At 41.4% G+C, this 12994-nt stretch overlaps 1 protein-coding gene across 1 annotated transcript in view; it reads left to right on the top strand.

The window, feature by feature from the left end:
• The window catches only part of HSPA4L (heat shock protein family A (Hsp70) member 4 like), a 2148355-nt gene that overhangs the window by 1622578 nt on the left and 512783 nt on the right, over positions 1–12994 (top strand). Inside the window, exon 14 of the mRNA XM_044061754.1 lies at positions 2693–2839. Within this exon, the coding sequence (XP_043917689.1) occupies positions 2693–2839 (147 nt within the window). The remainder of the gene's footprint in view (positions 1–2692; positions 2840–12994) is intronic.

Below are 12994 nucleotides of genomic sequence, written 5' to 3'. Positions count from 1 at the left end.
CCAGGTCTTACAAGTCAGATCTCTAGGGGTGGCATCACATTCCAGGCTTTTCTCTGTGCAACCCTTTCCATGGCATCACTCTTATAGTGGCTGTCATGACAGATGTCTCTGCACTAGGAAGGAGGAAAGATTATCAACAGCTGGCTTTCCAAGTTGCTTGGTCACAGAGGTCAGCCTATACATAAGTGTTCTGGAGATGAAGGCAGTCTTTCTCAAGCTGAAAGCCTTTCTGGAGTTCTTGCCCCAGGATTTTATAATCATCCACAAGGACAACTTGCCAGTTTGTCTGGAGTATAAATAAACAGGAAACAACGTACTGCTATCCCCTCTGTCAAGAAGCAGTAAGGGTGTGGGAATGTTTGGTGTCAACAGAACACTTTCTGATTGCTAGTTTCATTCCTGGATAAACTAGTTGTCTAGCAAACAAACTCTGTTTGTTGCTTACCGAAGCCTCATAAGTGGTCCTTCAGTCCTGTGTGGGGGAAAAAAATTTATGTTGATGAGGGAAAACTTTTTGCAACCGGTTTGCTTCACTGACCAACACCAACCGCATGTACTCCAGTGCTTGCTCATTTACGCTTTCCATGCTTTCTATTGTTCTAAAGTCTGTAGAGATGTCAAGGCAAAACAAGTACCCTGTCATTTTCATAACCCTATTTTTGTCTCATCAGTTGTGGTTTACTCTCCTCAGGAAGAAGTAGAGAAGTCTCCTGACTCAACTGTCTGGCAAACCTGACCCAGATGTTCACCCCACCCCCCGCCAATCCACTTCCAATAATTATTCGGCACTCTTAACACCCCACCATGGTAGTTCAGATGCTTATCTTTGTCATGATGCCTAATACTGAAAATAACATGTAAGAATAGACGGACACATTTTCTATATGCCTTACTTAAGATTTGAAGCCCATTCACAGCTTCAGCACCAAACATGCTAATAAAAGTTTGTCAGACATTTGACACAGAATTAAGCTGTTTGTGCATCTTGTTGCCATTTCAGACTTTCTTCAAAGCTCTGTCAGCATTATGTTTGGAAGCATGTAAAACCTTTTTGAGATGTACTTTCCTTTTCTAATCTCCTTTCAAATATTCCATTCCTCCATGAGATGTGTACTTTGTTTTAGAAACACTGACTTTTGCTCATTTTAAATCAGCATTTGCTGCAGAGTTGGAATGTTTGTCATGGAAAAGTTTTCCAATTGAGTAGTTCTTCAGCTGGAAGAGCTTCTCTGAGTTGCCAACATTGTGCATTAATTTTCCATACTTAATTTTCCACAAAGATTGTATTATTTCAGACCGTCCCAGTCTTTGTATGTATAAGAACACTGTCTAGTAGCTACAGTTATATACATGGTTCCCTTTAAAAATTATTTCTTATTTTATGCCTGAGGTAGCCCGGTAGTCACTAATACAAACCTCAATCTGTTAACCTGCCTGTATTCTTTCCCAATTGTTCTTCCAGAAACAAATATTTGTTACATTGTATAAATGTTCGCAGCTAAGATTTTATAAGGACAAGACCTGTTTTTTTTTATAATTGTTTGCATCATTTATGTAAATTAAAGTTTTTAAAATTAAATTATTCAGATGGATGACACATTGCATTAAATTCTGCAATGAAAAACTCAGTAAACCTTTGCCTTCTGTTCCTAGAGATCACTCAGCAAGGGTAGTAGGTACTACTTAGGCAGTCTTCAAAAATGGATGCATAGATGTACCTATGCAGCAGCTATATGAGCTTCACTGATTACCATCACCCTGCACTACAAGATGGATGTGATTTCTAGGTCTACTTCTTCCTTCAGGGCCATAGTTACTAGATGAAGGTGACCACTCAGGAGGATAAGCAGAGGACTCTGTTGTGCTGTAGACAAAAATGGACCTCCTTATACAAGATACAGAACTTTGTATTTACCTTAACATTAGCGGTGAATGAGCACGTCTGTCCTCATCAGAATACTCACACTTCTTCCTTGCTGACATGGTCTAGAAATTGTTTAGTTTTCATGGCATTTATTTCTGAGTTGCCATACTGCATCATTACTAGAGAGGACACTGTTTTGCAGAGCATTACAGGTGAAAGAGAGGTGTGGTAACCTGGGAGTGTTTCATAAATGGAATTGAATTGGTGCTTGCTAGCCTTAGTCTTAATGTTAATAAGGATGGACCTGTTCATCCATGTCTGATGTTATGGTAAGTACATAACTTTCAGTTAGAGTACTACATGCTTATTATTTTTATTATAGTTCTGTTACAGACTGTAATTTATTGCAGTCAGTATTGTCTATAAGTGCAAGGATGGTCTCAAAGAAGAGAACACTGTTAACATTGCTGGCTGTATATAATTGCCTCATGTACTAACAAGGCTCCAAGGAAAGCTGGTATAAGATTAGTGTGTGCCTTTGTGTTTATGTAAGCAAAATGTATAACATCTGTGGCCAGGAGAGAAGAACATATATAGTGGTAAGCCCTAGTGTTGTGATTTACTGAACAAGTGACACCTCCTTGAAGATCTGCTGTTATGGTGACAGTAAAGCTACTCTCTCACCGTCATCCTAAAAAAATTGAACATAATTTCATGATAACTGTTTTATTATACTACGCTGCTGAAATTTTTAGACATCAGGCACTTTTGTGTTCTGTTGTTCATTTTGCATGTAGTGTTATCCTTTCATTTTATATCCATATTTAGGTGAATCAAACTTCCTCTGGTGATACTGATCAGGAACCTCAACCTGCTAAACCAAAGCTGAAAGCAAGGAGTATAGATCTTCCGGTTCTCACCAACTTGCCCAGGCATTTCAATCAGGAAGTTCTGAACTGCTTTACAGAAAATGAGGTAGGCACTGTAGTAGCAATGTGATATACAGAGACATACCAATTAGCTTACTGTCTATGCTTTCATGTATGTGTTTGCATTAATGTGTAAAATCCTCATGAGAATGAGATATTAAATCTGAATGTGCTTTATAATTTATGTAGAATAGATTAAACTGCATAACTAAATATATTTTCTAGCACAACAATTACATTGCATAATATACACTTTCATTTTTATTTGCTCAGTTTTTCCACTGTGGATCCTCTGTTGCACACACACACCATGGCTTTATGTTTATTTTTTATGTAAATGTGCATTTCCCTTTTTGTAATAAGTTTCAATTTATGTTTAACTCAAGAATAATTAACAATGTCATGATTATACAGTGGAAATTAGGTGCAGAAGCTTTATTGCTGGAAAGGACTCTAGAGTGTCGCTCATTTGCTTTTGTGCTGTTGTTCACTAATGGCAATGTCTAAGACAATACCGCTGTGTTACTCGTTACTGATGCTAGGTATGTAGAAGACAAAGTTATTATCTGTTGCTGATAGCACTTTTTGATCACTGGTGGTGTTGCATTTCTGTTTGTTGCTGATAACTGTACTGTAGTGCATGGAGTACCGTGATTATGCTCCAATTTCTGGGAAAAAGGCAAGCTAGTTAAGTGCAGCTCTAGCACGAGCCTCAATATTAACAGCACCTAGAAAGGTGCTTAACATTTGTTACGCACCTTTCTAAGCACTGATAATATCGGATGTCACACTAGAAACTAAATACTGGCTATGCTAGCCAACAAATGACAGTGGCAGAAGTAAATAACAGCTTCATTTCTGCCTGCACTGAATACTTCTCAATTGTCTCTGACTTCATCTGGTATTTTGCCCTGTCCTTAATAAAAGTATTTTCTTTTGTGCAAAATCACTGAGAATTACAGTATGTTAAAAATGCCAGAAACAGAATGTCACAATTCTTATTGTTCAAACGCATATTAATGTAAAACTTGTTTTATTAATATTTTAAGTCAGTTAGAGCAGTATTTAAAAACTTTCCCAATTTTTGATCCTTTGTCCCACCCACTGATGATACATCTGATTGTTCAGCTACTGTCTGTTTTGAAAGTGTTCACTAAGGGCTTCACCAGCTTTCAAAGCCAGTAAACACATTATGCTTTTTTTTCTCTTTTCTCTGTAACTAATAGTACATAAAGCAAATAAAGCTCCATGCACTTCAAATAATTATGATCGGATCTCTTGGAATCTATGTCTCAAACAGATAATAATGTAGTTACAGCCTGAAAGCCTGACCATAATCTTCTATGTTAGAACATTTAAAGCTATTGCTCTGCAGTACTGCACATGAGAGTAGACCTTACCTATCGTGATGTACTTTTATTAACTGTCTGACTGCAGTACTGATACTGTACCAAAACTGTTTACACTTACTGCCCTTGAAACTACTCCGCTAGATTGTCTTAGCAATTCCATTAATTGTACACAGATCCATTGGGTTAGAATATCTATGGCTCATTGTTTTTACTTGTTAGAGACCGTATTAGCCTACTGGGTAAATTTATTTGATTTAAATTTTTCATTTGTTATGGGATAACGTATTGCTCTTACATATTTATATCAGTTTTATATATATGTATATATATATATATATATATATATATATATATATATATCATTTTTTGTTGTTTTTTGCATTTGTGAATACTTCAGTACTCAGCTCATATTCTTGTGTCCTTTAGCCATATCCCAAATTGCTGCCTTTTTCTATCTTTGTCTTATAGGTTCATAGGTAGGTACTAGGCTTTCTGCCTGCGGGCATTTATAAGCCTAGCCAGTGTGTGTCAGCTTTCGCCGCCCCATTGATTAATTAACTGAGCCTCTGTCAAGAAGAGCCAATGAAGTGATCCCAGTGGTGTATTTTCTGTTACCCATCCACTCGTCAAGGTTTCTCTTGAAGAGTGTTAGTGAGGGGCTCTGCCTAATGTAGTTAGGAATTTTGTTCCAAAGCATGGGGAGACTCTGTGACAGGAATCTATCCCTCTAGCATGTTCTATTTATTGTTGTGGCGAGGTTTAGCTCACTAGAGTGAGTGGCTCACAGTGACTTGGATTTCTTTAGGTGTAGCATGTCCATCAATTCTGAGTTGGACATGGCTTTGTAAGACAGGCAGAGATCACCTCTGAGTAAGCGATATGCCACTGAGTACAGCTGGAGTTTTTCCAGTCGGGCTGCATAGGACATATATGTTTGAGGCCAGTAATCCTCTTGGTGAGGTACGTTTGTGGTCTTTCCAGCTGTTGGAAGTGTCTTGTGAGGTACATCCCAAACAGGGCATTGTACTCTATGATGGGTCTGATTAGTGACGAGTAGAGGGGCACTATAACCTCTTTATTTCTAGATGTGAACCCTTTAGTAATTAGATGGGCTACATAGAAAGATTTCCTAACTACTTTGGCAATATGATTGTCAAAGGAGAGATTACTATCTACCTGGGTCCCCAGATCTCTTATTACCTCTTCTGTATTAAGGGGGCTGCCACCTGTGTGGTAATTCATGGGTGTTTTGTTTTTCCCAAACGGGATGACTATGCATTTTTTGGCATTTAGCTTGAGACCATGACTTTGACACCAGGTGTCCGTCTCAGTAAGGCCCTTTTGGAGAATGTCCGTGTCAGCCAAAGAGTCAATTATGGCTCCCAGTTTGCAGTCATCGGTGAAGTTGGTTAGCCATAGTCCTCCTGTGTTTGCCTGTACTTCTGAGAAGTGTATGCCGAACAGTAGGGGTCCCAGGACCGAGCCTTGTGGGACACCACTTGTGATTGGTTTAAAGTCAGACCTGGAGTCCGCTATTCTTACCATGTGAGTTCTGTCTGTAAGCCAGTTAGCAACCCATCTCGTGACATAGGGGTTTATTTTCAGGCTGGTGAGTTTTTCTATAATTCCCAAGTGGGGAATGGTGTCAAAAGCCTTGGCGAGGTCAAGGTAGGCTGTGTGAACTACCTTCCCCTCATCTATGACCTTGGTGACTGTCTCGAAGAAGTCAACCAGGTTTAGTAGGCATGATCTGCCTTTAACAAAGCCGAACTGGGTCGGGTCAAGTGTTTGGAGGTTCCCAATGTCTTTGTTAATGAGTTCCATGATGATGCACTCCATAACCTTGCAGACCAGGCTAGTCAGGCTTATGGGGAGATAGTTACCAGGGTCATTTGTGGCCCCTACTTTGTGGAGTGGAATAACCATTGCTGTGCGCCATTCTCTGGGCACGTAGCCTGTGGAGAGGCTGAGGTTGAACAGTGTGTTTAGGTGGGGGGTTAGTTCATTCTGTAGTTCATGCAAGACGCAGCCTGGGACACCATCTGGCCCCATTGATGCTGTGTTTTTGGCTTTTGAAAGGGCTGTTTTCACCTGTGCGTCTGTGATTTCCAGGACACTACACTTTTCCGGTATTGTTGTGGGCCCTTTTGGGGGTGAGAGGGGGGTGAAGTTTGCACTGAATCTATCTGCCAGGATGTTGGCAATATCAGTAGGTTCAGTATATTTTGTGCTATTTTGCACTAGCTCAGAGCATATCTGTGAGTTGCCACTTAGATTCTTAACATAGCTAAAGAAGGCTTTGTGGTTATCTTTCGAATCCTTGGCTCTTTTTCTTTAGAAGTTAGCCTTGGAGGATTTTATGAGGGACCTTAGATTCTTACTGATACTGATCAGGGATGTCTTTCCTTCTTGGTATTTGCTTTTTTTCTGAACTAGTTTCCTCCTTCTATTGTATAGCCGGTTTATGGCAGGGGTCCACCAGACTGGTTTCTTTCTCTTAGGGGAGTGAGTCTTGGTTTTGCTAGGGATGGCACGATCCATGCATCCTTGTAGGTGCTCATAGAGTGCATTTGTAAAGGTTCCTGCATCTTGGACACTGCTATCCTTTAGCGTGGGGGCTGTGAAACTTACCACCTCTGTCTTAAGTAAGGTGAAGTTTGCTATAGAAAAGTTTTTCATTGTGGTTTCCTTGGTTGGAGGTGGTGGTGTGGTGTGGACATCCAGAGTGATTAGTTTATGGTCTGATCTAACCAGTGACAGGTTGACCTCGGGTGTGGAACACCTGTCACACATGTTGGTGATGACCAGGTCCAATATGTTTTCACCTCTGGTAGGGGAGTTTACCAGCTGATCCAGGGCATTTGAGTTGATAAATTCCAGGAAGCGCTGGACCTGGGAGTTTGTACTTGAGTAGTTTTCCCAGTTAACGGTAGGGCAATTGAAATCGCCCAATATCAGGGTGTTCGGTAGGACCTTCATGTTTTCCAGTGTCTCCAGAAAGGCAGAGTGGTGGTCCTGGGACATGGAGGGTGATCTGTAGCAGGCCACAATTTGCATTGCAGATTTGCGTGATGTTAGTTGCACATGGATGATCTCGGAGGTATCATGTTGCGCCACTAACTTGGAGGTGTATGTATCCTTGATGAATATGGATACACCCCCTCCTTTTGTGTTTCGGTCCATGTTCTGTGGCCGAAATGTGTGGTATGAGTTGTAGCCTGGTAGTGCTGGGGTGCTCTGTGGAGCCTTGAACCAGGTTTCAGTTACTGCATAGATTTCGACATTCTCCATACTGAGGAGTGCTTCGAGTGCATGCATTTTGAGATTTAAACTCCTGGCGTTGAGTGACATAACCTTCATTTTTTTATTTGTGCTGTTTACAGAGGTGGGTTTGACTTTTGAGCCTTGCCTAAAAAAGGCACTATGGGGGCAGCAAGAGCCTTGGCCAGTATTCGAAAGCCTAGTGGTGACAGGTGCAAGCCGTCTCTTGCGAAGCAATGAGGCCTGTCGAGCATGTCGTCCCAGGCTGACAGACACTGGATCCCCTTTGAATGACACCAGAAGCTTAGCCAGTTGTTGAAATTGTTCATTTTTTCTTTATACTGCGGTATCATTTTTGGTGAGGGCAGGATGCTACTCAGGGTCAGGGTCATACCCACCTGGGCTACATGATCAGAGAGCTCTTCCATGTCTCTTTTCATGTAGCCCAGGGAGGTTCATCTCCGGTCATTCACACCAACATGAACAATGATAGAGTCATATTTGTACTTGTTCTGGAGTGACCTGAGTGCTTGTGTTATGTGGCGGATTCTGGCTCCCGACAGGCAGCTAACAGTAACCTTCTCCTTGTCCAGCCTAGTGAGTGGGACGTCAGTGTGCCTGACTATAGAGTCACCTATTACTAGTGTGTTAGGTATGTTATTTCGCCTTAAGGGCTGTGATTGTGTGGCACACTGATTTTGTGTTTTATGTGTTGTCTGGTGTGTGACGGGAGTTGCAGGTTTTTTGGGTGTCTGCTTTGGAGGTCTGTGATGCTTTTGCAGCTTTTTATTTAGAACCTCTGAGTATGATTTTGTGTATTTATGTGTATTCTTTGCCACTGCTGGTTTAGTATGTCTATGTGAGGCTGGAGGTGTCGTGCAAGTGTTAACCTTCTTCTCATGACTGCCTGTTCCAGTCTTGGGTGGAGAGAGCTTAGCCTCCAATTTAGCTATATAATTGCATCTCTCGCATATGTTAATGTTTTGTGGTAGTAGGAGAGGGTTGTCTGTGTACATGAGGCGGTTGTAACATTGCCTCAGGATACCCAGGTTCACCAGCGGGACATTGAGAGTATACCTGAAATTGCCCTTTGGTCATGCCTGAATAGTAGGGTGAGCTGCTTAGTCGCTTGGTTGGTGAGGGGTGAATAATGAGCCTTGCCCTGCTGGGCAATCAAGTGTCAGGGTATATTAGTGCTTGCTATTAGGTCTGAGCAAGTGCTGGACTGTAGGATGCTTTTTAAGAGTATGTTATTAAGTTGAACTGGATAGGCATAGTAGGACCTTATTGTTTAATTATTATTAGCTGCCGAACAAAAAAAATACTAGAAAATGGAAATCAAAATCTAAACCTAACAGAATTTGAAGTATTGAATATTTTAAGAGAGAGATAAAAGACCTGGAAGTGGGATCTTTAAAAAGTGTAGGAGCAAATTACATTGAGATAAATGGAAATTGTGGGAACAGTACATGCAGAATAATGTTCAGGAGGAGGAGGAGGAGGAGGAGAAGGAATCGAGCAGTTTATATGATGTTGAACTGAATGGCAGTTGTTATAAAGGAAGAAAATGTATATGTAATGTGTAGTATATGGAGATGAAAACATGTTAATATAGTTTGTTTTCTTTTCTATTAATGTATGTGTGCTTGTGTCTAAAGTGATCATTTAATAAAAAAAAGAGCAAGTTATAAAGCTGTCCTGTTTTGTTATGTACCTTTGTCTGAGCTGGCCAGTGTGGAATCTTAGTCAGCTTTTGCTCCTTCTATAGCCATCATGATAGCACTGGGCATTTTTAGGCCTTGTGCATACCAAACACTGTTTATTGCTATTTCACAATGATTCACTGTATGAAAAGTGTAAGTATTTACATAACTTGTAGGCTGCATTCTCACCACAGAACAGAAACAGTAAGCACAGCGCACTTGCACACAAAGCACAGAGCATTTTCACAAAAGCAGTTTATGATTCTGTTAAGAGAACACTGCCTAAACATCGCAGGCTAAAAGCTAAAAAAAAAAAACCTGACATTAATTCACTCAGCAACACATGTCCCTTCAGCCTTTATGCTCACAAACCAATACTCTTGTCTCTAAGAATCACAAGGGTACAGCCTTCAAGCTCTTACAGCCTACTTGGACTGCATCTAATCATTCTAGTGTTTTAGCAATAGATGACTGTGTTATCAGACATATAGACACTACCCTTACCAGGCTGGATGAGAGTAGGGTAACGGCTGTCTTTTTGAAGTCTGGATTTAGGACATAAGGGTTTTTAGATCACTTCATCTTAAATATAATTATGACCTTTTAGTGATCTTCGTAGGGGTGATTGACTTTTGGTGCTCTACCTAGAGAGATGGGCGGGGGGGATAAGACTGAAATAACTATGCATGTATCTGAGACAGGAAAAGCACTCATCTTGAGCCATCACCTAGAATGATGCTGAGATTCAAAGGCAATACAATTGGCTGTGTAGCTGGTGTTATTCTAGGAGGATCCAGTATGTGTCATCTTATGATGAGATGGCTAACACGTCTTCCTACTTTGCCAATGATAGTCTGTATCTCTCTTGCCAAGGCTTAAACATTCTGGTTAAAACATTTAATGACCTCATAATTTTTTTTTTTTCCAAGACAAGATATTCCAGCCTAGTAAATTCTAATTGGAACACATTAATAGGTTCATAGGTAGGTACTAGGCTATCTGCCCGAGGGCATTTATAAGCCTAGCCAGAGTGTGTCGGCTTTCGCCGCCCCATTGATTAATTAACTGAGCCTCTGTCAAGCAGAGCCAATGAAGTGATCCCAGGGGTGTATTTTCTGTTGCCCGTCCACTCGTCAATGCTTTTCTTGAAGAGTGTTAGTGAGGGGCTCAGCCTAATGTAGTTAGGAATTAGTGGCATATCGCTTACTCAGACGTGATCTCTGTCTGACTTACAAAGCCATGTCCAACTCAGAAATTATGGACATGCTCCACCTAAAGAAATCCAAGTCACTGCGAGCCACGCGCTCTAGTGAGCTAAACCTCGCCACAACAATAAATAGAACATGCTGGAGGGATAGATTCCTGTCACAGAGACTTCCCATAATGTGGCTCTTCTTGAGGCCATGGGTCTTAAAAAATGCCTTAACTTGAAGCTATCCTGCAACTTGAACACATTCATATATATGTTGATGTCCTTCCTTATCACTTTTGCAGTATTCATAATATGTGGGATCCCCTGCCAAGTATAGCTCTGCATCCAGCCAGTATAACAAAGCCTTTATGTCCCCCTAGCATCGTACATTAGGTGTATGCTCCCCATAAAGGTGTAGGGTATAAAGGTGACTTGCATGCATTCCATACTCTGATCTTCTTTGCTTCCAGTCCGATCGCCTAAGTTGAACGTCTGAACTCCCTTCGCTGAGCTGTTTTTTTACCTAACCATTTACAGATAAGTGCCCTTTTGAGGGTTCTGCTTTTCTTCCTTTTTTATATACTTAGAGTTCATGTCATCCAAGAAGGAAAAATGGCAGTGTGGGGGGCAGATTTCCCATAAATGGTGTTACAATAAATTTTTATTCTGCTCAGATGCTTCACATATTCATACCTGGTGTACCATTTGTCAGGCTTTTGTTCCCAAAATGCTTTACAGCTTTACATCTGTCCTCTTTATCCATTTATCTTGAAAACCAACATCTCAAACTTTTGACGCAGGGTATCATGACCAAATCCGCCTGCCCCTAGATACAGTCATCTCTTAAAAAGAAGACCAACAAGTCTCAGTCTAACTTTGCTGCTGTCCAGCCACTGCCTGACATCTTTGAGGTGGATGAGTACTCCAAAGACTGTCTGGTGTTGACACAGTTTTCCTCTGCCACAATACTGTTGGGAGCCAGCATGGAACTGGCTTCTTACACATCCTGTGAGACAATGCAGACATCTGCCACAGATGTTGAGGAGGAACCATGGCTTATCATTTCTTAAGGGCCTGGGGAAATCCTCAGATTCTGGTTAGGGAAGAGGTTCCTGGTACCCTATTGAGCCTAGGCATGGCTCAGAGCCTCCTAGGTTGGTCAAAGCTGATATCCCACTAAAGAAGAAGCAGAAAACTAAACACATTACTTCCATTGCTAAGGATCCTTAGAGGGAATGGCAGCACTTTACCCTGGGCATGTTCAATGCCCTGATGGCCTTGAGACCACCTCAGGAGGTATCACTTCCTGCTTCTCATTGGTCATCTACTCTACCCAAAAGGACTAGGGAGTCTTCAGATGAATAGGTAAATTCAGGAGATGAATCAGTGGCCTACTCCTCACAAATCACCTCACCTTTGTACTGTGGGTCTGAGGAAGAGGAGTTCTTGAGTCCTGATTATTGCTTTAAGGAGTTTTCCTTTGGGGGACACAGTAGTTCGTATGATGGAGCAGTTTAAGTAGGATTGCTCAAAAGTCTGTGATATTCAAAAGAGGTATCATGAGTTGTTGTAGATGAAATCTCCTAAACCTTCTGCTGTTCCCCTTGTATTGGATGCCTTGTTGGATGCATTTGCCTTCTGATTCCCAACCTCCAGCCCCTAAGAAGTCTGACTGTATTCATAAGTTACCCAAGGCCTTTTGAGTACCACTACAAGTGTGCTTATTCAGACCCTGCTGTGGTCTCTGTTTCTGCTGACAAGCCATCCAAGCTTTTGCCCTCTTGCAAAATTCTTTTTTCTGATAAAGACAGTCAGGCTATGGAGAGTGGGAAAAAAAGATGTACACTTCTGTCTCTCTGGCCTTCACGGCCATAAATTATCAAATCCATATAACCAAGTATGTTTTGTCCATTTTGTCACAACGTGGGGGGAGTGGGGTTGTCAGACCTTCATAACTCTGAAGGTTAAACTGTTGGTGTCTGCTTACTGAGTTCACTTCTCATGTCACCCATCACTCCATCAGATGTAGATCTGAAGTTGTCTTTTTGTCTGTTCCTCAGCCAGTGGGTTTCAGATCCAACTTCACCCACTTTTCAGACTTAAGATCAGTAGCTCAAGCTCTTTACCTTACCCATAATCCCCACGAAAGCCCTTATTAACTCAGATCTCGTTTTCCACTGTCTGTGTTCAGACATGGCTGAAGTAGCTAAGAAGCTAAAGAAGCGGTCACCTGACAACTTTCCTCACTTGTTTCTGGCTTCGGCACCACCTTCTAAAATTCAGAAGTCCTCTGATCCAGCTCACTCTTTCACTGAGTGTCCTTCTCGAAGGTAACCTAGGTTCTCCCTGGGGCCAATAGCTTCAAGATTACACTCTTCATTCCTTTAATACATGCCCCATAAGGTTTCAAGATCTCCGTCAACCTCTTCATTCTTCAGGTTTACCAGGAACCTGTCTGAAGCAGATTTGGACAGAACGATGAAGAAATTCCTCAAGACCCAAATTTATTTGTGAGTTCTTCCATCTCTGTCTCCTATTGGACCCGTGATATTTGGATCTTTCCAGACCTCTATTACTCTGATCCACTCCAAGGTGTCAGATCCAAAACTTCCAGGATTGTCCATGCCTGATCCGACAGTTTGATTCTCATTGACTCCAGTGTTGGCATCTTAGAGCAATAGCTTTAGCAGCAG

This window comes from Protopterus annectens, chromosome 2.part0 (genome assembly GCF_019279795.1).
Source record: "Protopterus annectens isolate FY-2018-M chromosome 2.part0, PAN1.0, whole genome shotgun sequence".
NCBI lineage: Eukaryota > Metazoa > Chordata > Ceratodontiformes > Protopteridae > Protopterus > Protopterus annectens.
This window is presented reverse-complemented; position numbering and strand designations above follow the sequence as displayed.